The sequence below is a fragment of the Pteronotus mesoamericanus genome, unplaced genomic scaffold, assembly GCF_021234165.1.
Source record: "Pteronotus mesoamericanus isolate MK-2021 breed Mesoamerican mustached bat unplaced genomic scaffold, CSHL_Meso_final contig_657, whole genome shotgun sequence".
NCBI lineage: Eukaryota > Metazoa > Chordata > Mammalia > Chiroptera > Mormoopidae > Pteronotus > Pteronotus mesoamericanus.
Genome location: NW_026555229.1, coordinates 20443 through 44917, shown reverse-complemented (window position 1 = coordinate 44917; position 24475 = coordinate 20443). Strand labels below are relative to the sequence as shown.

Here is a 24475-nt window from a genome sequence, read left to right as displayed (position 1 = left end):
ACTGCAGTGGTGCAAGCTTGGATCAGAAAACGTTTGAAACTGAAGCCCTACTTGATACCTACTTTTCTCCTCCTACCAAGCCCCAGCAATTCCTATGAATAGGGTAAAGATGATGCATGTTCCTTGAGGTTTTATCTATTCAAACCTCACTTGACTAACACATAAAACTATCTCATTCAAGAAAAATTCCCTGAAATGGTTCAAAATATTAGTTGAGACCAGTACTGTTAAAGAGATGAAAAAAGATTACCAAAAAGATCACCCTTTTTTAAAACTTCTCCAATCTCCAGGTTTTCAGTCCTCAGTACTCCTCTACCCCACTGTGCAATTCCACAGAGTCATGACCAGGAAGTGCTGAATTCATTCACTCCTAGAAAACATTTCAACCAAGGAAAGGATATCAAATAAAATTCTCCTAATTGTAGTAGGTAGATCCTTCGAAGGGAAAAGTTTATTGACACTGATAAGAAAAGCCAATATACTGTTCTTATGAACCTTGGTCTCCATTATTCCCTGATCCCTCCAGTTGTTGTATTCTACCTGCTGTTCCTCCTATCTGTTTCTCTCTCTCTCTCTCTCTCTCTCTCTCTCCACCACCACCCAACTCTTTTTCTTTCTCCTACAGATTATAGGCATAACCACACATACACACAAATATCCAAGAGACTTTTCTGTTAATATTTAATATTTATATGTCTTTCTCATTCATGGATTCATTTGAATATTATCATCAGTAATTATCATACGGAGGTTACAGATGAAGAGCTGAGTATGGACATAGAAGAACATAGAGAATAGCGAATAAATGTGCACAGTAAAACTTAGGAAATTCCCTTTAATGGAGATTGGATGTTCACTGGAAGGAATGAGGAGATATGAAATGGGAGGTCAGGGAAGACATTCTTGGGAAGGGGGTGAAGTGTGAAGGAAGTGAACAAACCCCCCAGAGGCATGGGAGATGAGGATGACAACACAGCAGCAGCCAGGAGGTCTGCTCTTCCTTCACACAGGAATGAAGCAGAGCTGGTAAGGAGGTGGCACTGAAGCAAACCCACTGGCAACAGGAGTAACGTCGATGTCCTTTGGGTCGACCACAGATTTCAAGGTAAATTTCTGTAATATGGTGGTCAGGAATAAAAACAGCTCCATGCGGGCCAGGCCCTCTCCGGCACACAACCGTTTTCCTGCAAATAACACACACACAGAGCAGAACTCCTTGGACACTGATTTCCTGGATACCAGAAAGAGAATGTGCAGAAATTATTTGATGAACTGTTGAATGGGTGGATGGAAGGCAGAATAGTTGGACAAACAGATGGAAAGAAGTGGACATATATCTTACTCACCTAACATCTTATCCTAACAGGTACTCTTCTTTCAACAAATAATTATTATCAGCACTATACCAAGTATTTCATTAAGTTTTCTCAGAGTATACTTTCTCTTTCAAGTTTCCATCAATCTTTTTGTAGAAACACACATACTTTGGTTGTACTTTCTGTTCCTAGCTTGATCTTTCATGATCTCTCTTCACATTCTTCACAGCCTCTGTTCTTGCTCTAACTACACCTGTTCTTCATCAATCTCCAACACACCCTGAGTTTCAAGTTCTACACAACACTGCTCTTTTGGGTTGGGATGCGTGCACTTCTCTTGTATTTTCAGCACCAAGCTCCAATTTCATTTCTGATTTGGAAGAACTGGGTCAACTCTCCAAAGTGCCAGTGATCTGGCCTAGTAATGAGGCTGTACCACGAGGAGGGAAACTGTGTGGGCACTGGGAGTGAGGCTTCCAGCTATGGGCAAAGAGCAGTTCTCCCAGTCCCAGAGTGAGCACTACGCAAGTTCCAACTGATCCCCAAAACATATCCTGCCCTCTGAAGTGCAAAAGAAAATAAATTTATATTACCTGCTGAGAAAACCATGAAGTAGTCACTCTTCTTAAAGTTGCCTCTCTCATCCAGGAAGTGGCCGGGGTCAAACTTCTCTGGGTTGGGGAATTCTTTGTCATCATGAAGCACAGAAGTCAGAGATGTTACTATGCGTGTGCCCTGGAAAGAAGAGAAGATAAACTGAGTTATGAAATGTCGTGGAGCTGGAGGAAATGTGGCAAATAAGTTAGTCCAAAATTATGATCTATAGATGAGGATTCTTAGGTCCAAAAGAGGGCAGTGGCAGTTTGAGCCAGAGAGAACAAGTAATAAACACTGATTAGTTTAAGACCAGTGGCAGTGATAGTGCTAAAGTGAATACCAATATCATTTGAAGGACTGAATAAATGAGTCCTAGGGTGTCTGATGTTATGAATTCATTCTGCCTATCACAATGTTTGGACACTGGTGTACGACCCCACCACCTACTTTATTTTATACTTCAATCTTCACTCATCTCATATATGGGTTATGGAAGTCTCTGTTGGAGCCTAAAACATCTGTAGTTATCTGTTCATAGGACTTTTGTAAATAGACTTCTGAACGAATTTTAATAATCTGTGATAATAAGTACAGTAATAACTATTAGTGTTATCATTGCCATGTAAATTGTTTGTCTTAATTTAGAAACATAGAAACAAAGACACATTTATGGTTGCCAGAGGGGCGAATGGCAGAGGGATGGATGAAAAAGGTGAAGAGCAAGATAATCGATAATAGTGTAATTACTTTGCATGGTGACGGATGGTTCCTAAACTTAGCATGGCGAGCACGTCCTAAGATAAATAAATGTTCAATAGTCACAGGGATGTCAAAGTACAGCATAGGGATTATATCCAATGATATTGTAATAACTATATATGGTGCCAGGTGGGTATTGGAATTATCGGGGGGAACACTTTGTAAAGTATACGATTATCTTACCACTATGCTAATACAAACTAAGACTGAATGTAAATTGTAAACACACTAATGCGCAAAATAGAACCAGAGACATAGAAATAAAGAACAAACTAACAGTGATCAGAGGGGATGGGGGAGGGGCATAATGGGGACACAAAAGGAAGGGGCAAGTCAAGGAACATGAAGAGGACTCTTGGGCACAGACAATGGGATGGGGATTGACTGTGGGAGTGGGGCGGGTGGTGGAGGGGAGAGCAATGGGGGGGAAAGGTGGGATAACTGTAATGAAACAACAATAATAAAAAAATAAAACGATACAAGGACTAAAAAAAGAAAATTAAAAAAAATAAAAGTTGAGTTGCTGTTATATACCTGAAACTAATGTAACGTTGTATGCCTATTTTTAAGTATATTTTATTGATTATGCTATTAGAGTTGTCCCATTTTTTTCTCCCCTTTACCCTTATCCACCCTGGACCCCCTCCCTCCAGCATTCTCCTCACCTTCGTTCATGTCCGTGTGTGTACATGTAAGTCCTTGGGCTTCTCCATTTCCCACACTATTCTCAACCACACCCTGTCTATTTTGTGCCTACCAATTATGCTTCTTATTCCCTGTACCTTTTTCCCCCCTCCTCTGCCCACACCCTCCCCACTGGTAACCCTCCATGTGATCTCCATTTCTGCGATTCTGTTCCTGTCCTAGTTGTTTGACTAGTCTTTTTTTTTTCCTTAGGTTCAGCTGTAGATAGTTTTGAGTTTGTTGTCATTTTACTCTTCATAGTTTTGATCTTCTTCTTAAATAAGTCCAGTTAACATTTCATATATGAAGGGCTTAGTAATGATGAATTCCTTTAACTTTACCTTATCTGGGAATCCCTTTATCTACCCTTCCTTTCTAAACCATAGTTTTGCTGGATAGAGTAATCTAGGTTATAAGGTCTTGCTTTTCATGACTTTGAGTACTTCTTTGCAGCCCCCTCTTACAGGCAGTAAGCATTCTTTTGCGAAATCAGCTGAGAGTCTTATGGGGACTCCTTTGTAGGTAACTGTCTCCTTTTCTTTTGCTGCTTTTAAGATTCTCTCCTTATCTTTAATCTTGGGTAATGTAATTATGATGTGTCTTGGTGTGTGCTTCCTTGGGTCCAACTTCTTAAGGATTCCCTGAGCTTCCTGGACTTGCATGACCATTTCCTTCACCAGAACGGGGAAGTTTTCCTTCATTAGTTTTTCATATAAGTGTTCAATTTCTTGCTCTTCCTCTTCTCCTTCTGGCACCCCTATGATTCAGATGTTTGAATGTTCCAACTTGTCCCAGAGGTTCCTAAGCCTCTCCTCATTTTTTTGAATTCTTGTTTCTTCATTCTGTTATAGTTGAACATTTACTTCTTTCTTTGCTCTAAATCATTGATTTGAGTCCTAGTTTCCTTTCCTTCACTGTTGGTTTCCTGTATATTTTTCTTTATTTCACTTTGCATAGCTTTCCCTTTTTCCTCAGTTCTGTGGCCACCCTCAACCATTTCTGTGAGCATCCTGATTACCAGCGTTTTAACTGTGTATCTGATAAGTTGGCTATCTCTTTGTCGCTAAGTCCTTTTTTTGGAGCTTTGATCTGTTCTTTCATTTGGGCCATATTTCTTTGTCTCAGCACACCTGTTATGTTGTAAGGGGCGGAGCCTTAGGTATTCGCCAGGGTAGGGCAAGCCACTTCACTGCATTGTGGCGCTGTCTGTGGGGGAGGGGTCAGTGAGGCAACAATGCTGCTTGCTTGGCTCTTTTGCTGCTTTCAGTCATTTCCCTCGCTTTTCACAAGGGGACCGTGCCCTTTCGGATGCTGGTTCCTGAATGGGTGGGCTTGTGTATGTTCTAGGATCCTGTGGGCCCCTCCAGTAGACTCTCCTGTGAGGCTGGGAGTTCCTCCTACTGCCACAACCCCCATAGGGTGTTTTTAAATGTTTTTCTAAAATTTTATTTTAAAATCATGTTTATTCTATTACAGTTGTCTCAGTTTTACCCCCTTTGCCCTCCTCCAGCAATCCCATCCCCCCCCACAGTCAATTCCCACTCTGTTGTCCATGTCCATGGGTCATTCAGACATGTTCTTTGTTTAGTTCCTTCTCCTTTCCACCATTGTCCTCCTTCCCCATCCTCTATGGTCACCTGTCCGCTTCATGTTCCCTTGCCTGTGGTTTATTTTGTTCATTAGTTTATTTTGTTGAATAGATTCCAGTTATAGTTGAGATCATATGGGATTTGTCTTTCACTGACTGGCTGATTTCACTTAACATAATATTCTCCAGTTCCATCCATGATGTTGCAAAAGGTTGGAGTTCCTTCTTTCTTTCTCTCTTTTTTTTTTTTAATGTCATTTTATTTATTTATTTATTTTTTAAATGTCAAGACCCATTAGAAAATACTAAAAAATTTAAATCCAGTATAAAGTCTCAGCAATCATGACAGCTGCACAGAAATAATCAAGAAGATCAATGAAATAAAATGAGCATTCTAGAAACAAATGTCTAACAATGTAACATACGATCAAATTGATATTTCAAATCAATAGGGAAAATAAGGCTTTTTCAACAAATGAGGTGCACGGACCACTATTACTTGAAATAAAACAATATAGAGCCCTATTACACACATTATACAACAAATATTCAGGTGACTTAAAAACTTAATATGTAGAATCTGAGGAGTTTTAGGAGAAAATACAAAATGATATTTTTCTTACCTTAAACTAAAATATTCAAACCCAGAAGCTATAAAGTAAAATATTGACAATATGACTATATTAAACATTTAAGACTATACAGTAATATACATATAAAAAAGTTAAAGGACGAGTAATAGAATAGGAAAGTATTTGCAACACATCTAAAGAAGGGTTAATAGTTGCTTTCTGGGGGTTTTCTCCCTAGGGAAAAACTTCTACAAACATTTAATTCAAAATGGATAAAGAATACCAAAAATCCATTTAAAGCTTTTAAAAAAATCATGGAAATTGTCAAGAAATAAACAAAAACAGATTCAGTTTCAACAAAGAATAAAGTAACAATTAAGAAACCCATCATTATCACAATCAGATTAATACATATTTAAAATATTGGTAATATCAACTATTGGCAACTGTGAAAGGAATTGGGTATTTATAGACTCTTTTTCTTCATCTTCTTAAAGCAGTCCCTTTAGCATATTTTGAAATGCTGGTTTGGTGGAGATGTATTCTTTTAGCCTTCTTTTGTCTGGGAAGCTCCTTATTTCACCTTCCATTTTAACTGAGAGCCTTGCAGGGTAGAGCAGTCTTGATTGCAGGCTTTTGCTCTCCATTACTTGGAATATATCTTGCCATTCCCTTCTGGCTTGTAATGTGTCTGTTGAGAAGTCAGCTGCTAGCCACACCGGGGCTCCCTGATATGTTACTGCCTCTGTCTCTCTTGCTTGCTTTAGGATTCTCTGTTTGTCTTAGATATTTGCCATTTTAATGATGATGTGTCTTGGAGTGGGCCTCATTGGGTTCCTCTTGAATGGGACCCTCAGTGCTTCCTGGACTTGGGGGACTTTTTCTCTCTTCAAATTGGGGAAGTTTTCCATCAAGACTTTTTCAAACAGGTTCTCTATCTCTTCCTCACCCTCTTCTCCTTCTGGTATCCCTATTATATGGGTATTATTACATTTCAGGTTGTCCTCCATTTCCCTCAATGCCTCTTCATTCTTTTGAGACTTTTTTCATTTTCTTGCTCTTTCTGGGAGCTTTTTTCTAACTTATCCTCCAGCTCGCTAATTCATTTCTCTGCTTCATCGAGCCTGCTTTTGATTCCTTCTACTGTGTTCTTCAATTCAGAAATGGTATTCTTCATTTCCTCTTGACTCTTGTTGATAGTTTCTATGTCCTTTTTCATGCTGATCTAGTTTGCAGTAAGTTCCTCATAGTTTCCCTGTAACTTTTTGTAATTCTCCCTGAGCTCACTGAGCTCATTGAGCTTCCTTACAACTGTTGTTTGGAACTGAGTATCTGATAGTTTACTTGGCTCTATTTCATTGGGTTCTTTTTGTGGGGATTCCTCCTTTCCCTTCGACTGGGGGGTGTTTCTTTGTCTTCCCATTATGTGTGAGACTCTTCTTTTGTGCTTCTTCTTCTTAAATTGATCTGTCTTGATTGGCTGACATTGTGGTGTGAACTTCTATGGTAGGAGATAGCTGTTGGTTTGTTTCTTTCTTTCTGGGTCTGCCTCTGGTGATGTCAGATGTGGACCCTGTCTCACCGTAGGGAGTCTGTTCAAGACTTCCAGGAATCTACTGTCTGTTGCTATCACATTTAGCTGTTAATCTAGTCACTCTGCACTCAGCAGGTCAGCTTAAGACACCACCGGGCAGGGCAGAGTCCCTCCTGGGGACGGGGTTATTGGGTCCTCTCCTGCTGCTGCCACTCAGGGCAGTGTCTGCCCGAGCCAAATGGCAGCTGCAGTATGGGGAAGGAGTCAGCACCAAGATCCCGCCAGCTACTTTCTCATTTCTCTCCCCAAAGCCTCTGTCTCCAGTCTCTCCTCCAGAGTCTCTAGACTACTCTGCACACCCTTCAGCCAGGGATATACTCTCTGTGGCTGCTACTCTGTGCTCAGCCCTCGGGTTTAAGCACTACCGGGCCTAGGCAGAGCCTCCTGGGGACGGGGCTATCGTGTCCTCTTCACGCTTGTGCCACTCAGGGGAGTAGTCTGCCTGAACAATATGGCTGCTGCTGTTTCGGGGATGAGTCCTGCACCAGGATCCCACAGGCTACTCTCTCAGTTTTCTCCCCACAGCCTCCTTCCCCCATCTCTCCTCAGGTGTCTGCAGCCCACGCGGCTGCCGCCTTCGCCAGAGCCCAATGTAAGTGGCTAGAAACAAAAATGTATGCATTGGCCCTTTAAACAGCTCCCTGCATCTCCAGCTGCCCATCTCTGTCTGAGAGCAACCCTGCCACTTTTTGCAGCTGATTGTTATCTGTGTACTTTTTGGACTCTGGTGCTGTAAGTTGGAGATCATCACTTATTGTTTAGACTCCACTCTTCTCAGGGGAAGCCAACTGTCCCTTTCAATATCCTTCTGGTACTGACGCCAGTGGGTGCCCTGTCCGCTTCCTCCATTCCCTATCATACGCCTTACCAGTTAGGTCGTGCTAAAGCTGATTCTTCTGTCTGTCCAAGGTTATACGTCTCCTCTCTTGCAATTGTTCACTTGTTTGTTCCAGGAGATTTCTCCACAATTTCGTTATAATGCCTTGTTGGTCCTGGGAGGAGGTCAGTGTGGCTTCCACTAACTCCTCCGCCATGTTGATTCTGAGGTTTTTACAGCCAGAGGTTTTGAGGCTTTAGTTTCCTGCGCTGGGTTCATTGGTTGCGTGGTGTGTCTTGCTCCCCGGTTGTTCCGGCTTATCCACCAGTGAATGTGTGATATCCCGTTCTGCTGCACTGCCCTGGCTTCCCACTCCACCCCTCCTGCCAGTCTGGATGAATGTTTCTTCTTTAACTCCTTGGTTGTTGGACTTTCATACAGTTCAATTTTCTGGCAATCCTGGCTGTTTTTAGTTTGTAAATGGGTTGTTTTCTTTCCTGTGGTTCTCTGAGGAAGTGAAGCATAACTATCTATGCCTCCATCTTGGCTGGAGAAACCCTCCTTATATGCTTACTATTAATATAATAAAAAATTAAATATATCAATAAAAATAAATAAAAATAAAATAAAATAAAATAAAAATAAAGAGTAGATTTGTTCATAGAGCAATGTCAGCTTACAAACACAAAAAGAATGTTAGAACTAGGGGGAAATCATTGGTTTGCAACAACTCAGTTTAGGATTATTAATTCAGCCAAGTTTTACCAATTAGTGCTAAAACTGTTGGGTGAATAATTGAAAGGCATGATATTTGCAAAGCACTATAGATTTTTATTAATTAAGTGTAAAAAACAGAACCTATGCCACGGAGAGATGTGATAGATACCACTTTATTAGGTGAGGAACATAGCATAGCCAGTGACATTATGTGCCCCAACCCCGCCCCCCATGAATTCCAGTGGGACACATAGAGCACCTATGTAGGTCTCTTGCCAACACTGTAACTGGAATCTAATCTTTAGAAAGCAATCACACAAAAGCAGCCTGAGGAATATTGTACATGACTACTGGCCTAGATCCTTCACAAAGTCACATGTACGGAAAGAAAAGAAACAGAGCAAAGGGAACAAATAACAGGAGAGTAAAGGGAAAAGATGACCAAATTGCATGCTTCTTCCTTGCCTGGATACTGAATTGCCAAGAATGAAAAAGTATAAAAGATATTACAGGAAAATCTGGGAAATTTAAATATAGGTTGTACATTAGATAATATTGTTTTATCAATGATAAACCTTGAATGTGAATGCTACTACTTTTCTGTATACAAAAGTCATTGCTCCTGGGGTGAGTATGCTAATATATTGAGGTATCCATTGATAAATAGATAAATATGGAAGGAAATCTATACACAAATTTATATATTATATGTATGCATATGTTTTGAGATTAAAAATTTTTTGTCATACAGAGTTGGGGGAAAATTCCCTCAAGTTTATCATATAAAAGGTCTGTAACTCTAGTTGTGAAGTTATTCCCTTGTATGTATATATCATTATTAAACAAATAATATATGAAATTTTTGAAGATACAAAAAAATACAAAAGCCAATATGTTTTCATCTAATGTTGTTCAACTAATCGAATGCTCAGAAAGAGAAGAAGAAAAAATGACCAATACTTCACACCGTAAGTAAAAATTTACCTGAATGGATCGATAATCTAAATGTAAGTGCTAAAAATAAAGTTTTAGAAATAGATAAGAGTAAATCTTTGAGACCCTGTTCTGAAAAATATTCTTTAGATAGGACCATAAAAGGATAAGCACAAATCAACCTTGCATCATTTCAAAGAGTTCTGTTGATAGTCTTAGACACGGTGAATAATAAGCCATGCATTTCAAAGACATGACTAAGTGGCCACAAGAATAAGAGAAGAAGACAATCAAAATAAGTCCACATTACGGCATATTTCTCGTCTACTTTTCTGAGGCCAACATTACCTTCATATCAGAAATATGACAAGAAAATTGTGAAGAGGAAAAATTGTAGTCCAAAAATTTCTTATCAATAGAAATACAGAAGTCCTGAACAATGTGTACCAAATCAAATCCTGCTGAGTATGTATACTTAGAATAGGTACATTTAGTTGGAAAAGTGAAGCCAATATACAACTATTCCAATGGATACAGAAAATTGATATGAAAGCATTGCATACACATTCATGACAAAAAATGGTGAGAATGAGAGCAGAAGGCAAACTTCCCAATCTAATCAATAATATCTACCACCCTGGTTGGTGTGGCTCAGTGGATTGAGTGCTGGCCTACAAACTAAAGGGCTGCTGATTCGATTCCCAGTCAGGGCACACGCCTGGGTTGTGGGCTAGGTCCCCAGTTAGGGGTGCGCGAGAGGCCACCACACATCGCTGTTTCTCCCTCCCTTTCTCCCTCCCTTCCCCTCTCTCTAAAAAGAAATAAAATCTAAAAAAACCCCAACATCTACCAAAATACACATAAAACATCACTCTCAATAGTGAGGTGTTACACCTCCTCACTGTCCTGAAATCAGAAATAAAATAAGACTGAAAGAAGGATATTAGCCCAGATAGCACAATAATATGTGTAGAATTTGCAGATTAATCTAGAGATAAAATATCAGCAATGATTTTAAATTCAGCAAGGCTGCTGCATGTAAGGTCATAAAATGATACAATCAATTATATTTCCAAGTACCAGATTTTTAATATGGAAAATGAAGGTAAAAATTTACAATAACAGTGGTAATATTAGGCAGCTATGAAAAAGCAAACAAAAGATTGCAAGCCAATGCCCATTCAACAAGAAAAATTATTGAAAAAAATTTGAAAAGCTCCCAACCCTCAATTAAGAGCATATACCATATCTATTCATTGAAAGATTCGATGTGTCATGATGTTAAGGCTCTCCAAATGATCTAACGTAACCCTCATAAAAATCCCAGAAGATCGTTTTGGTAAACTGACAAACTGACACTAACATTGGTTTAGAAGTGTAAGCAGCTAAAATTAGCCAAACAATATTAAAGATGCAGAGCAGCCCTGATTACTATGGCTTAGGTGGTTGGACATTGTCCCGCAAAGTGAAATTTCTCTGATTCGATTTCTGGTCAGGGCACAGCCTGGGTTGAGGGTTTGGTCTGTGGTCCAAGAGTGTAGGCAACCAACTGAAGTTTCTCTCCCACATCAGTGTTCCTCTCCCTTTCTTTCTCCCTCCCTTCCCCTCTCTCTAAAGGTAAATACATAAAAAAGAAGCAGAACAAATTCGGAAGACCTGCAGTGCCAGATGTCCAAGCCTATTATAAAGGTTTATGGCCTAAACTGGAAACCACACAGTCCATCAAGCGGCCACAGGTCTGATTTTTGCACTTCTCTCAGCTTGTGTTGGTGGAGGATGAAACCCATACTGTGAAAATGGGAACTTCAAGACCACTGACGTCAGTATAAAAGAAACAAACCTTACCTTGGGGATGAGGTAGTTTCTGAATATAATGTCACGGGTCACTGCATGGGGCAGGCTGTTGGGGATGAGGTCAATGTATCTCTGGATCTCGTGCACCACAGCGTCCGTGTAGGGCATGCGGCTCTTGTCCTGCATGCAGGGGCTCCGGTCTCTGCCGATCACACGGTCAATCTCTTCCTTGACCTTAGCTGTAAGACAGAAGCAAGACTGATGGAAAAAGAGGAAAACGCATTCTGCGCATAAAAGAGATGTACATGCTGATTCAGGGATCATGAAACACTGTGAAGATGTCTCAACACCATTATAAACATCAGTTATATGCCCAGAAATACACCTAGACAAAGAGAAATAATTGCCAGAGTAGATACCTGTAACTCTCCTACAAGCTAGCCTTAAGATACATCACCCGTACTTATATATCAGCATATATGATAATAGAAACAAGAATGATGAAACGTTTCAAAATATAAACTGAATGTAAGTCAAGAAATTACGGTCCTTGCAGAAAGAAAAACAGGAAATCAAATACTAATTTTCTATCGAAATAATATGTAGGTTGAAAAATTAAAGTATAATGAATGTTTTGTGTATGTGTGTTGTTTGTGCATGTGTACGATCTGTAATTGTACCCTCTTCATCCTCCAACTTGACAGTGTTACCTCTTTGAACATTCCAGCAGTTTCTCCTGAAAGATATGTTTAATTTCTAAACAAAGGTTCATTCTTTCTGTTTCTCACTTACCTATTTTTAGACAATATCTGATTTCCTGGTAGGGAAGTTGAGAATTTACTTCTCCAACCCCACCTCATGCAAGATACACACAGACACGCACACAGTTCTACTTGACTCCATTTCCCCCAATCGGTTACATTTTAACACCGTTCTGAGTACATAAACCATCTATAATTTAGTTCTACTTTTGGTACTTTCTTGGACTTCACCATGATTCTTTCATTCAATTCATAATATTCTATATTTTAATTTTAATTATTTCTAAATACGGAGGACAATGTTTCTAACTCCTAATAATAACTTCCTTATCACTAGGAAATCTCGAGTAATCCATCACCTTTCCTGTTCTTGGTGTCTCCTCTCACACCTGTGTTATTCCCCTAATCATTTTGGAGTGGATAGTTTCCAGGCCTGGTGTGGGCAGCCTGCCTGCCATTTCCTTCTCCTTTGAGCTCTCCTGATTCCTTGAGCCCATGGCTTCCCCTGACATGACATCATGCATTTGGATGAAAAGGGAAAAGAGGAGGTAAAGTTTCTGTCACATAACCAGGTCTGAGAATATACCCTTTTGAATCATACACAATTTGACAGTTGCTCTTGACAATTCTGGTGCTCCTCTGAATCCTAATCCTTATGTATGGCATGATGTAGCTCTCTGGAAGTTTTTGTCATTTTCTTTTTAATCCTGGCATTCTGCAATTCTGTGATCCTGTGTCTTGGGTTGGATGTTCTTATTTCATTCACACTGATACATGTGTCAGGAGAATTTTCTACCCACATGGCAAGCTACTGAGGTCTTTCCTGTAGAGCTGTTCACTCTCTGGAGTTTATCTTCTTTGTATCTGGTTGTTGAATTTTGGGAAGCGGGATGGAGAAAGAAGCTATGAGTCTCTGTATTCAAGAAATTCTTGCCTAACCTTTCTGTTCAGCCCTACACCTCACTCTTTCCTTGGCCTTGTCCAGTGTTCCTCAGTGTAGTGCCTCTTAGGTTTCATTTCTCAAGAGAGTAAAGCTCCCTCATTTAGACAAAACACTTACTTGATAAAAGGTGTTGTCAAAGGGGCCTGGGCAGGGAGAGCTACCGTTTAGAGCCTGTTTCTACCTCCACCTTCGTTGACACCTGGCACTTCTAAATACCAGAACGTGCAGGCATGTAGGGACACAGAAATCACCTTTCCTCATCATATAACTTCCTCTTCCGACACTGAGGTTACAATTTCATTCTCCCTATCGAGTTCATTATCTCCCCTTAGTATGCTCTCTGTGTTTCAGAAATTTGTTGGAGATTTGTTGGCTTTTTCCTGACCTCCTCTAATCCAGCTTTAAAAGACTAATTCGCATTTGTAATATGTTATATCATTTTAGTGGGATTTTGACACTGGACAAAATAATGTATATTTCTAATCTGCTATGCATTTCTGTAATGCTTTAGAAGTAAATTCTGACATAAAGTACTTTGTAAAAGATCAAATGATTAACTCCCTCTCCCCAAATTCTTAGATTGACAACCACCACTTTCTGGAAATAGACTTCTGAAATAACAAAAATTCCTTTATGCAACATTATTATTTTTTAATTTTTATTTTTTGTTCAAATACATTTGTCTCCACTTTCCCACTGCCACTCTCCCCTGCCCCACTCCCCTCACCCCCTCCCTCAACCCACCTCCACTTTGGCTTTGTCCATGGGTCCTTTATACATGTTCCTTGATTTGATCCTTCCCTTCCCTTCCCTTTCCCTGCCCACCCCTCCCTCCTTCCCTCTTGACTCTGTTGGTTTCTTTTTTCTTTCAATGTGCAACATTATTTTTAATCATCACCCAAGGACTTTTTTTAAAATTACTTTCTGAGAGAAAGGAAGGGAAAGAGAGAGAGAGAGCAACATTGATTAGTTGCCATCTCAAACAACCTGACTGGGGATCAAACCCGCAACCTGGGTATGAGCCCTGATTGGGAATTGAACCTGCAATCTTTCTGCCTATGTAACGATGCTCCAACCAACAGAGCCACACCAGGTAGGGCTACGCAACATCTTAAGCCTGAAGAATAACACTATTCTTCAGAATCTAATTTTTTAGAATGTTTTCTAGGCTGTGGAAGTGATCTCAGACAGCCTCACTAAATCTCTTGGATTTTAACTTATGCTTCAGTAAGGAGAGTTCCCGTTAGAACCCTGAAGATTCAGAATGAGGAGATATCTCTGCAAGAATATACCTACTGTTCAAAGTGAATAGCCTCTTCATTAGAAAACAACAACAACAACTAATATACAGTCCCAGCCCTGGCTGGATGGATTAGTCCTGTACACCAAAAAGTTTCAGGTTTGATCCCTGGTCAGGGCATATACCCAGGTTGTGGGTTCCCTCCTCAGTTGGGCTGCATAAGGGAGACAACCGATCGATGTTTCTCTCACATTGAGGTTTCTCTCCCTCTCCTTTTCTCTCTCTTCTAATCGATTAAAAAGCATATCCTCAGGGGATGATTTTTAAAAAAGCACAGTCCCAGGCAAATCCATCCTTGCTCTCCCTGTCACAAATAACTTCCTCTGAAATCCAGGCACTGCTTTATTGCTTCTGCCACTGCCACTGAGTGTCTTCACTCCTCTCAGTCATCTGCCTGTGTTATAGAAAGATGTCCTATGGCTATCCCTTCTTTAAACCTGGAAAATTAAGCAGGTCAAACAGAAATTTTAATAAAGACACTTCTTAAGAGAAGCAAGACAGAATGCACTTGCCCACACCTTTTCTGAAATTCACCTCTCCCACCAGTTCGGCCATACCTGAGACTTCTGGGTGCTTCAGCAAGAGCAGGAGAGCATATCTCAGGGTGATACTTGTTGTCTCTGTCCCAGCTCCAAAGATATCAAATACAGTGATTGTCAAATTTTCCAAAGTAAACACCGACTGTGGGTTGTGCTTTTCCTAGGAATAGTTTGATGAAATATCTAACACGTTAATTTGTCAGAATTAGAGTTAATCCAAAATCAGTCATATTGTTATAAAGTTAAGCCAACATATTGCACTGCAAGGTGCAATTTTAGAAAGACATAGCTATATGGTATGGCGAGAGACCGTAAATTAGTTGACATAAGCATCATCTTCTACTGCTTTATCCCTTACTTGCCTGAATGTCTCTTCATCGTCTCTCTTGCAGGTAGGTGAGCCATGCAGCCTAGTTATTACACTGAGATATAAGCAGAAGCCTATTAATGTCACTTATACTCCTACTTCTTGTGCAAGACAAAGGTGATAAGGAGGAGGTAGAGTAGACATCATCTTGGGGCAAGAGGTTTAATCATAAAATGTGGCCTATTGATGAAGTGTGGGTGATGAGAGATGGAAAGTATTTGACTCTGATGGTTTGGACCTTCTGAACAATCCCTCCACTGACACATCACAAGACTCCTCTTCTGTGAGGTAAATAAACCTCCTATTTGATAAAGCCATTCTTCTTAGGTTTTATTTTATTTGTAGACAAACACAATCTTATATGGTAAAAGAAAGCAGAGACGTGAAATGCTTGTACATTGAAAACTAATACCATTGTTAAACAAATGAGTAAATAGATGAAAAACCATCCCACATACAAGTGTTGAAAGATTTAACATTGATAACATGGGAATACTCCCTGCAACCATATGACGCTTCAAAGCAACCCCATTAAAATTCCAAAGGTCTTTTTCCAGCAAGGGAAAAACCCATCCTCCAAATTTGCAAGGAACTGCAAAGGACACAACTTCCCATTTTGAAAACTTTCTACAAAGCTACCCTAATCCAAACAACAAACTTCTGGCAAGAAGATAGAAAACAAGACCAATAAAGAAATAGAATTGAAATCTAGATATAAGCCAACACACCTATGGTCTATTTATTAACAACAGGGTGCCAAGACTATTTAACTCATGAGAAGAGTCTCTTCAACAAATAGTGCTGGAACAACCGCATAACCATAGAGAAATGGAGGGAGTCGGACCCCTTCTTCACTCCATTAGCGAAACATAACTCAAAAGAGATGAAAAACTTTAAATATGACAGCTAAACCTATAAAACTCTTAGAAGAAAACATGGGGTAAATCTTCACAAATTCAGGCTTGGCAACAGATTCTTAGATTTGACACCAAAGAAACAAAAGAAAAAATATATAAATCAGACTTCACTAAAGTAAAAAAAGTTGTTCATCAAAGGATATAATCAAGAATGTCGAGAAAAGGGAACCCTAGTACACTGTTGGTGGGAATGCACACTGGTGCAGCCACTATGGAAAGCAGTGTGGAATTTCCTCAGAAAGCTGAAAATGGAACTGCCTTTTGATCCAGGGATTCCCCTGCTGGGACTATACCCTAAGAACACCAAAACACCAATACAAAAGAACCTATGCACCCCAATGTTCATAGCAGCACAATTTATAATAGCCAAGTGTTGGAAGCAACCTAAATGCCCATCACTAGATGATTGGATCAAAAAGTAATGGTACATATACACAATGGAATACTACACAGCAGAAAGAAAAAAAGAACTACTAAACTTCGCGACAGCATGGATGGAACTGGAGAGCATCATGCTAAGCGAAATAAGCCAAGGGGCGAAAGACAAATACCATATGATCTCACCTGTAAGCGGAACCTAACCAACAATGCAAAGATGCAAGGAAAATATGACCAGCAACACTGAGAGGAAAAGAAATCAACAGAGACAAGAGGGAAGGGGGGGCAGGGAAAGGGAAGGGAAGGGAAGGGGAAAGTCAAGGAACATATAGCAAGGACTCATGGACAAAACCAAAGGGGAAGAGCTGAGGGAGGGAAGGAGGGAGGGGGCAAGGGAAAGTGGTGGGGGGGAGGCAGAGACAAATGTATTTAAAAAGTAAATAAATTAAAAAAAAGAAATTCTAATAAGATCTGCGTTTAGTCAATAATATGCCAATGTTAACTTCTTGGTTTTGAAAATTGTACTATGATTATATAAGCTGTTAATATTAAGTTAACGTTAAAATGAGTGATATAAGAAAAAAAAAGAAGAATGTCAAGTGACAAGCTACAGAATGGGAGAAAATATTTGCCTTTCACCTACGTATAAACGTTTCATTCTCAAGATATATAAACAACTCTTACGGCTCCACAACAAACACGAGCAACCCAATATTTAAGAGGCAACGGACTGGAATGGTATATCTCCAAAGAAGATATACAAATGGGCAACAGCACATGAAAATATGTTCAGCATCATTGGTCATCAAGGAAATGCAAATCAAAACCATGAGTTACAACTTTGTATTAACTAGAATAGCCTTAATAATTACCAAAAAATTAGAAAATAGATACTGGCGACTTCATGGGAAAAGAGGAACCCTGTTCATACACTGCGGGTGGGAATGTAAATGCTGCAGTCACTGCGGAAAAGTTTGGCTGTTCCCCAAATGTCAGACACAAAATAGCCATATGTCTCATCAGCTCCTCTCCTAGAAATGTCCTCAACAAAAATGAAAACATGTCCATGAAGACACGTGTGCACCACACAAATGTCCATCAGTAGATGATGGATGAAGAAATTATGGTATGTACACAAAACGGAATATCATTCAGCCATAAAAATAACAAAGTTCTGATACACACCATAACTTGATGAACTTCCAAAACATTATTCTAGGTGAAAAGTTCCAGAAACAAAAGGTCCAATGCTATGTGTCTTTTTAATATGGTATTTTCATAGCAGGCAGATCCACAGACTCATAAAGCATATTACAGGTTAACACATGATGGGGTGGGAGAAATGAAGAGAGATCACTTAATGGATTGGCATGTTTTTGCAGAGTGATGGAAAAGTTTTGAAATTAGAGAAAGCTAGTGGTCACACAATATTTGGAATGTACTAAATAACACTAAATTGTACACTTTAAAACGGTTAATTGTGTGGTATATAAATTTCACATCAATTCTTAAAATGGGAGGTAATTTCATCAACTGACCTACAAATTTAATGCAATCCCCAACAAAACACCACTGGCTTCTTTGCAAAACCTGATGAATTTATCCTAAAATTCATATGGAAATTCAAGGGACCTAGAATAGCCAAAACAAAACGAAACAAAACAACAACAAAAAAAACCCTTGAGAAACAACAGTTTTGGAGGGCTCACACTTTGCTGCTTCAAAACTTATTTAAAAACCTAGCAATTAAGACTACCAGACAGTGTGCTACTGGAATAAAGACCAGCACATAGATTATTGGAATAGAATTGCAATCAAACGGATAGACCCTCACATTTTCAGTCAATTGATTTTTGATGAGGGTGCCAAGGCAATTCATGTGGGTAAAGGTCTTTTCAATAAATAGTGCAGGATTCATGCTTACCAATACCAACCTCCAACTCCATTCCTATGCCATTTCATTTAACTTTACACTCAACTGAGGCTTCTTTCTTCCATACATCTATTTCTCACCACATCCTCTGCACCTGTATATCTACCATTCACCCATCTGAAAGTCCCTCATCAGTTCTTCACTGTAAATATGGGAAGATTTCTTTCCAACCACTGGACATGCACGAAGCCCAGCTGGTTAAGCCAGTCCTTGCCATTCTCTTATGCTTATGTGCAATGATCATGTCCATCCTCACATTATGCTATTTTGTATTTTCTAATATGTTTGTAATTGTTTCCATGTCACCTGAGGAGCCATTCTGTCTCTCCTCAGGTAGATTATTAGTACCTAAAAAACAGGATTAATACAGTGCACTTACATAACAATTTGCTTTTTATTTAACGATTTAATATTGTACCTTCCATAATGCTTAGTGTAGATTCATGCACACTACATGTTCTTAAAATGCTGGTCAGAATTACTTGTCTAACCATTGAAATATCACCGGTAAATACAAAAAGTAGTCAATGAACCACAAGGTGCACAAGCAATCAAATCACCGACCTCTTGTTAGTTTACCTGCTCCATTTTGTTCAGGAAGTAATCAATAAAGTCCCGAAGATTGTTAATGTCAAAGGATGCTTGATGTTCCCTGGCTTTCTTCATAACATAGCTTTTAATATTATCAAAATTTTTTAATACTATGTTATGACTCCCTGGAAAATAGTCAAGGAGAACCGGGAAATTATTGCAGATCTAGAAGAGAAAAATGGTAGTGTATGACGTTAAAAAAAACCCTTAATGAAGACATATAACATATGCTAAGACCCAGCCAGTCACTGTACTGTAAATATCAGTGAAAATTAATTTTTAATAAGTAATATGCTATACTGATATGTGCATATGAAGGTGAAAATTATGACCAGGAGATCAGACATGATAATCATTACCTATACTCATAAGTTATGTTTGTTGCATAAAAACATCTGTATGTCAATTCTCTCATTTTTTACATCAGTTCTTCCCTACAATCTTGAAATATAGGGTGGCATAAAATACTATGAGTCACATTTTGTAGATGACAACAAAGGTGTCAGGAGTTTGGGAAACCTGATAGAGCACACAAAACTAATCCCTGCTGTTTCTCTTTCTGTCTAGTAGCCTCAGACATCAAATCAGTAGTTAGAACTCAGAGGGTCCTGACAAGGCCATAAAACACAATTCAACATTTGATATATGAAGTAACTGTGCACCAGAGCCGCTAAATGACGCCTCTAAGATGACATCATTATCTTTTAGGCACACTATCATCTCAGCACAGGGAAAAATTGGGGTGTTTGATGATGCTTCATACACTATATAACGAATCAATCTGTCTTCCCCCAAACAATTACTTTGTCAGGATCCCAAATGAAGCATCAAGTACTCCTCCTGAAGTCAGTGTTCCCTAGCATCATATGTGGTCCCAAAAATTCTCCCTTCTTGAAGGAGATATTTTCTTCCTTCCTAAATGCCAGCTAATGTACTGAAGAAGTCATTAAGTGTTGAGTAGTTAAGTGACAAGACTTGTGGGTAATGGACTGAGAAGTCCATTTAGTGCTATAAGCATGTTCTGGGGGAGTTAACAAAGTACTTTATGGGAAACTGGGCTTTGGAATTTAGTAGAAAATCCACTAGACAGGGTCAATGGGATTGAATGCCAGTTCTGTATTCTGCACATGCCTTTCCCGGTCCATCATTAAAGGGCTTGGCCAAATTTCCCAGATGAGCACTTCATGATGCTGAGCTCTGGGAAGAACTGTGGTGTCCAGCATTTACTTCACAGCTTGGCAAATACAGAGATTTGGGCTTTTTTTTTTTTATTTTTTAACAAAAGAGCATAAAGGATTCCTTGAAAAGAAACAGTCTTGGACTCACCTGTATCCATGGAGAGCTCATAATGCTCGCACTCTCATTTAACATTTGCAAAAGGTTTAGAAAATCATGATCTTTATAATCAAAACGATTGTTGAAAATAATGGAGCAGATCACATTGCAGGGAGCACAGCCCAGGATAAAAGTGGGATCACAGGGTGATGCTAAAGAATCACAAACAATTTTAAAACAATTAAAACACACATATGAAGCACTTTATTTATGAAATAACAGGTAAAGTTAATATTAGAAACATTAAAGCAATTTTTCCCTACAAAGTCCATGAAGGCAAAATATTCAACATGCATAAAAGCAATACATCACTTTTACTTGAACCTGAGTATTCTATTTTGACCTAGCTAGTTAAATAGTGGTTTTCTGAAAAATACTCCATTGACATCCACTGCCTTTAGTTGTACCCATTTTGCCCAAGGCGCCTGTTAATTTGGAGGAAAAGAGAAAGAAAAAACATTTAAAGAGGCTATTCTTATATCATTTCATAATTAAAGTTGACAGTGCTGAAAATCATTTGTCTGCAAAATCTGTAGAAATTTAAGTGTTGATATAGAGAAACAATAGGGACCTCAAAACGTGTTTTATGTAATGAGTAGTTGAAAGAATCATGTCGTAGAAGCAACAGAGGGAAGCTAAAGAGGGAGATTGCAGGTGAATTCATGTATTTGAAGAAATAAGTGTAAAAAAGCAAGAAGCATTTATGTTGTATGATAATAAAAACTAACATGAGTGAGTAATTTCTATAAAATGGATTGTTTTTTGTCTAAAATAAAAATACCATATGATCTCACCTATAAGTGCAACCTAATGAACAAAACAAACAATCGCGCAAAATAGAACCAGAGATGTGAAAAGAAGGAACAAACTGACAGTGACCAGAGTGGAAATGAGAGAGAAAAATGGGGGAAAGAAAGGGAAGTGTCTAGTCAGGGAACATGTATAAAGGACCCATGGCAATGGACAATGGGGTGGGGGCTGACTGAGGGTGCAGGGGGTTGGACGGGGCACGGGAGAGCAACAGGGGGAAAACCTGGGACAACTGTAATTGATCAACAGTTTTTAAAAAACAGTAAAAAAATAAAGTGAAAAATTTTTACTTCAAACCCAAACTCCAGGTAAGTGAATCAAGCACACAAAAAAGGTAAAATGATCAGTGGAGTTCTTTAATCTTTTATTTCAATGTTTAAAAATATTTCCCTCCTGGAGGATCTAAGATGCAGTGGAGTAGGTGGATCTTATACTCACTTCCTATCAGGACCAAACAGGAATTACAACTAAATTTAAAGCAATCTACCTGACTAACCAAATGAAGATTAGCTGAAGACACGCCTTACCACTAAGGATTTACAGAAGAAGCCACATCAAGACTGGTAGGAAGGGCAGAGATGTGAAAAGTACTGACTCTCTTCCACAAGCAGCAGCTGACTTTCTAGAGGGATATCTCAGCTCAGATATCCCTGGAGAAGCATGGCTTCTCAACCCTAAACTGAGCTCCCCATCCCAGATGACCAAGCCAAGTAGAGGCACCCACATAACACCTGGCTGTGAAAACCATCAGGCAATCTGTTCGCCAGAGAGAGTCAGGAGTCTGCTAGAGACACAGGCACCCTGTTAAATGGCCAATGCACTAAATCTTATTTGCAACCACTCATACTGGGCTCCAGAGGAGGGAGCGTGGAGTGGACCAGAGTCGTGTGAGGAGAGATTGGAGTTCGCAGCTCTGGGGAGAGAGCTGAATGAACAGCCTCCAGGTCCTTGTGCTGAGTCCCCCTCCCACTCATCAGACACCATCTTTCTGGGTTGGAGCAATACCCCCACATTCTGGACTCCCGGTTGGCCCACCTTGAGGAGCTTTCGCCCAGGTGAGAAGTCAGCTGCCTGCGCCAGGATGTAGAGGTGTGGGCAGACACAGGAGGTGTTAATGACGGAGTTGTATGGCTTTGGAGTAGGGGCCATCCCCCCGTGCCACTTTCCCATGAACCTGACCAGCACCACCCCCTCACAAGAGATCCACTAGATCCATTTTCCTGGCTCCCAGCAGCCCCACCCTGCCAACACCTGGTGACTCTGCCCTGCGGAGGTCTGGGCAGAACTGGGCAGACTGTGTTGTGTGGCTGTGGCCAGGGGCCACTCCCTCCACCTTCCCCAAAGTCTGACCGGCACCTCCCCCTCACAGAAAACTACCTCCGAACTCCTGGAGGCCCCGCTGTGCTGAGATTGGGCTCCTGGCAGAATATGGGACAGACTGTGTTGTATGGCTCCAGGATGGGGCCCATTTTTCCCTTGCATGCCAAACCAGTGCCAAGCCCTCCCGTCACATGCCAAAATCTTAGTCGATTTGGGATCGCTCTGACAACTTCTTGACACTCTGAGCCAACACAAAGGTGTGAAAGCTCCCAGTGGGTAGCAGCTAGACTTGGTATACCCTGGGACATTTGCTGAGTGGTCTCAGACCCAGCACTGGCACTGTTTCAACTTGTATCTATCTAGCGAAAACCACTCACTCCTTCCTAGTGACTCAGAGAAACTACTTCATGTACTGCTGAAGGCTCTTTCAATGACTGAGCCTAACAGGCAGTTGGCAGGAAGAGGGAGATCTTGGGATACTTTGGGGTTTGTGCTGACCTACGGTCGAGCCCAGGGCTGGTAAGAGGCAGCCTTGGTGCACCGTTGGTCCTTCCCACACACACCTGCGCCCAGCAGAGGAAGCCCCAAACCGTGGATCACTTTATACTTCCAAACAGGCTGCCTAGGGCCAGTGACAGGCAGCATGTGTAATTGGCCTACACCAGAGTTTTTCCCAAGAGGCTGCAGAGACAACACACCCAGTGGTAGCTTCAGACATCCAAACAGGATCCAATTAGCTTCACAAGTGGCATATCAAAAGGGAGATCTCAACAGGCACCAGACCCTGCTGAAGTGAATTCCACTTTGTATGGTCGTCACCTGCACAGCAGCTCGTACACTCTGGTTGGGATTGATGCTCCCAGTCAGCCACCTTGAGGTTTGACCCCATGCACAAATGGTCCAATAGCGATCAAAACTCAATTATAACACAAGGACTCATGCAACTCAGAGAAAGTCCACCCAGCTCAGGCAATCAAAGAGATGGTGCCACTGCTGGTCATAGAAGATGTACCTCATACGTAGAAACAAACACAAAGTGGAAGCCAAAGGGGAAGCGAAGAAACATGACCTAAATAAAAAAACAAGAATAATCTCCAGAAAAAGCATTAAGTGAAATGAGGTAAGCAATTACTTAGATACACAGTTCAAAAAATGGTTATAAGGATGCTTAAGGAACTTAGGGAGAACTACAACAGTGTGACCAAGGGCATGGGAATCATAAATAAGAAAGAGAGTTAGAAATGAAGAATACAATGTCTGATGTGAAAAATTCACTGGAAGGAATAAAGGATATGTTGAATGAAGCAGAGGGTTGAACCAATGATTTGGAAGACAAGGCAAGGAAAAACCACCCAATCAGAGAAGCAAAAAGAAAAAACAAATTTGAAATAAGGGTAACATAAGAGACCTTTGGGGTAACATGAAGCGTAAGAACATCCACATCATTGGGATATCAGAAGGAGAAAAGAGAGAGCAAGGAATCAAGAACCCATTTGAAGAAATAATGACTGAACCCTGACCAGCATGGCTCAGTTGGTCGAGTATCATCCCGCAAAGCAAAAGGTCACTGGTCTGATTCCTGGTCAGGGCACATGCCTGAGTTGTGGGCCTGGTCCCTGGATGGGGTGCATGGGACAGGTGACTGCTTGATGTTTCTCTCACACATTGATGTTTCTTTCTCTCTCTTTCTCCCTCCCTACCCCTCTCTAAAAATAAAACAGTAAAATCATGACTGAAAACTCCAGTAATCTGGTGAAGAAAAAAGACACACAAGTCCAGAAAGTGCAGGGAATCCCAGACAAGATGAACCCAAAGAGGCCTACGCCAAGTCACATAATAATTAAAATGGCAAAGGTTAAAGACAAAGAGGGAATCTTAAAAGTAGCAAGAGAAAATTAGTAAACTACAAG

At 40.2% G+C, this 24475-nt stretch overlaps 1 protein-coding gene across 1 annotated transcript in view; it reads right to left on the bottom strand.

Annotated features, from left to right (window-relative positions):
* Nucleotides 1–693: 693 nt before the first annotated feature.
* The window catches only part of LOC129077061 (cytochrome P450 2C18-like), a 44170-nt gene continuing 20388 nt past the window's right edge, over nt 694–24475 (bottom strand). Inside the window, 6 exon segments of the mRNA XM_054581239.1 lie at nt 694–1184; nt 1910–2051; nt 11423–11610; nt 14933–15074; nt 19089–19265; nt 20427–20587. Coding sequence (XP_054437214.1) covers nt 1003–1184; nt 1910–2051; nt 11423–11610; nt 14933–15074; nt 19089–19265; nt 20427–20587 — 992 coding nt within the window. The 3' untranslated portion in view covers nt 694–1002.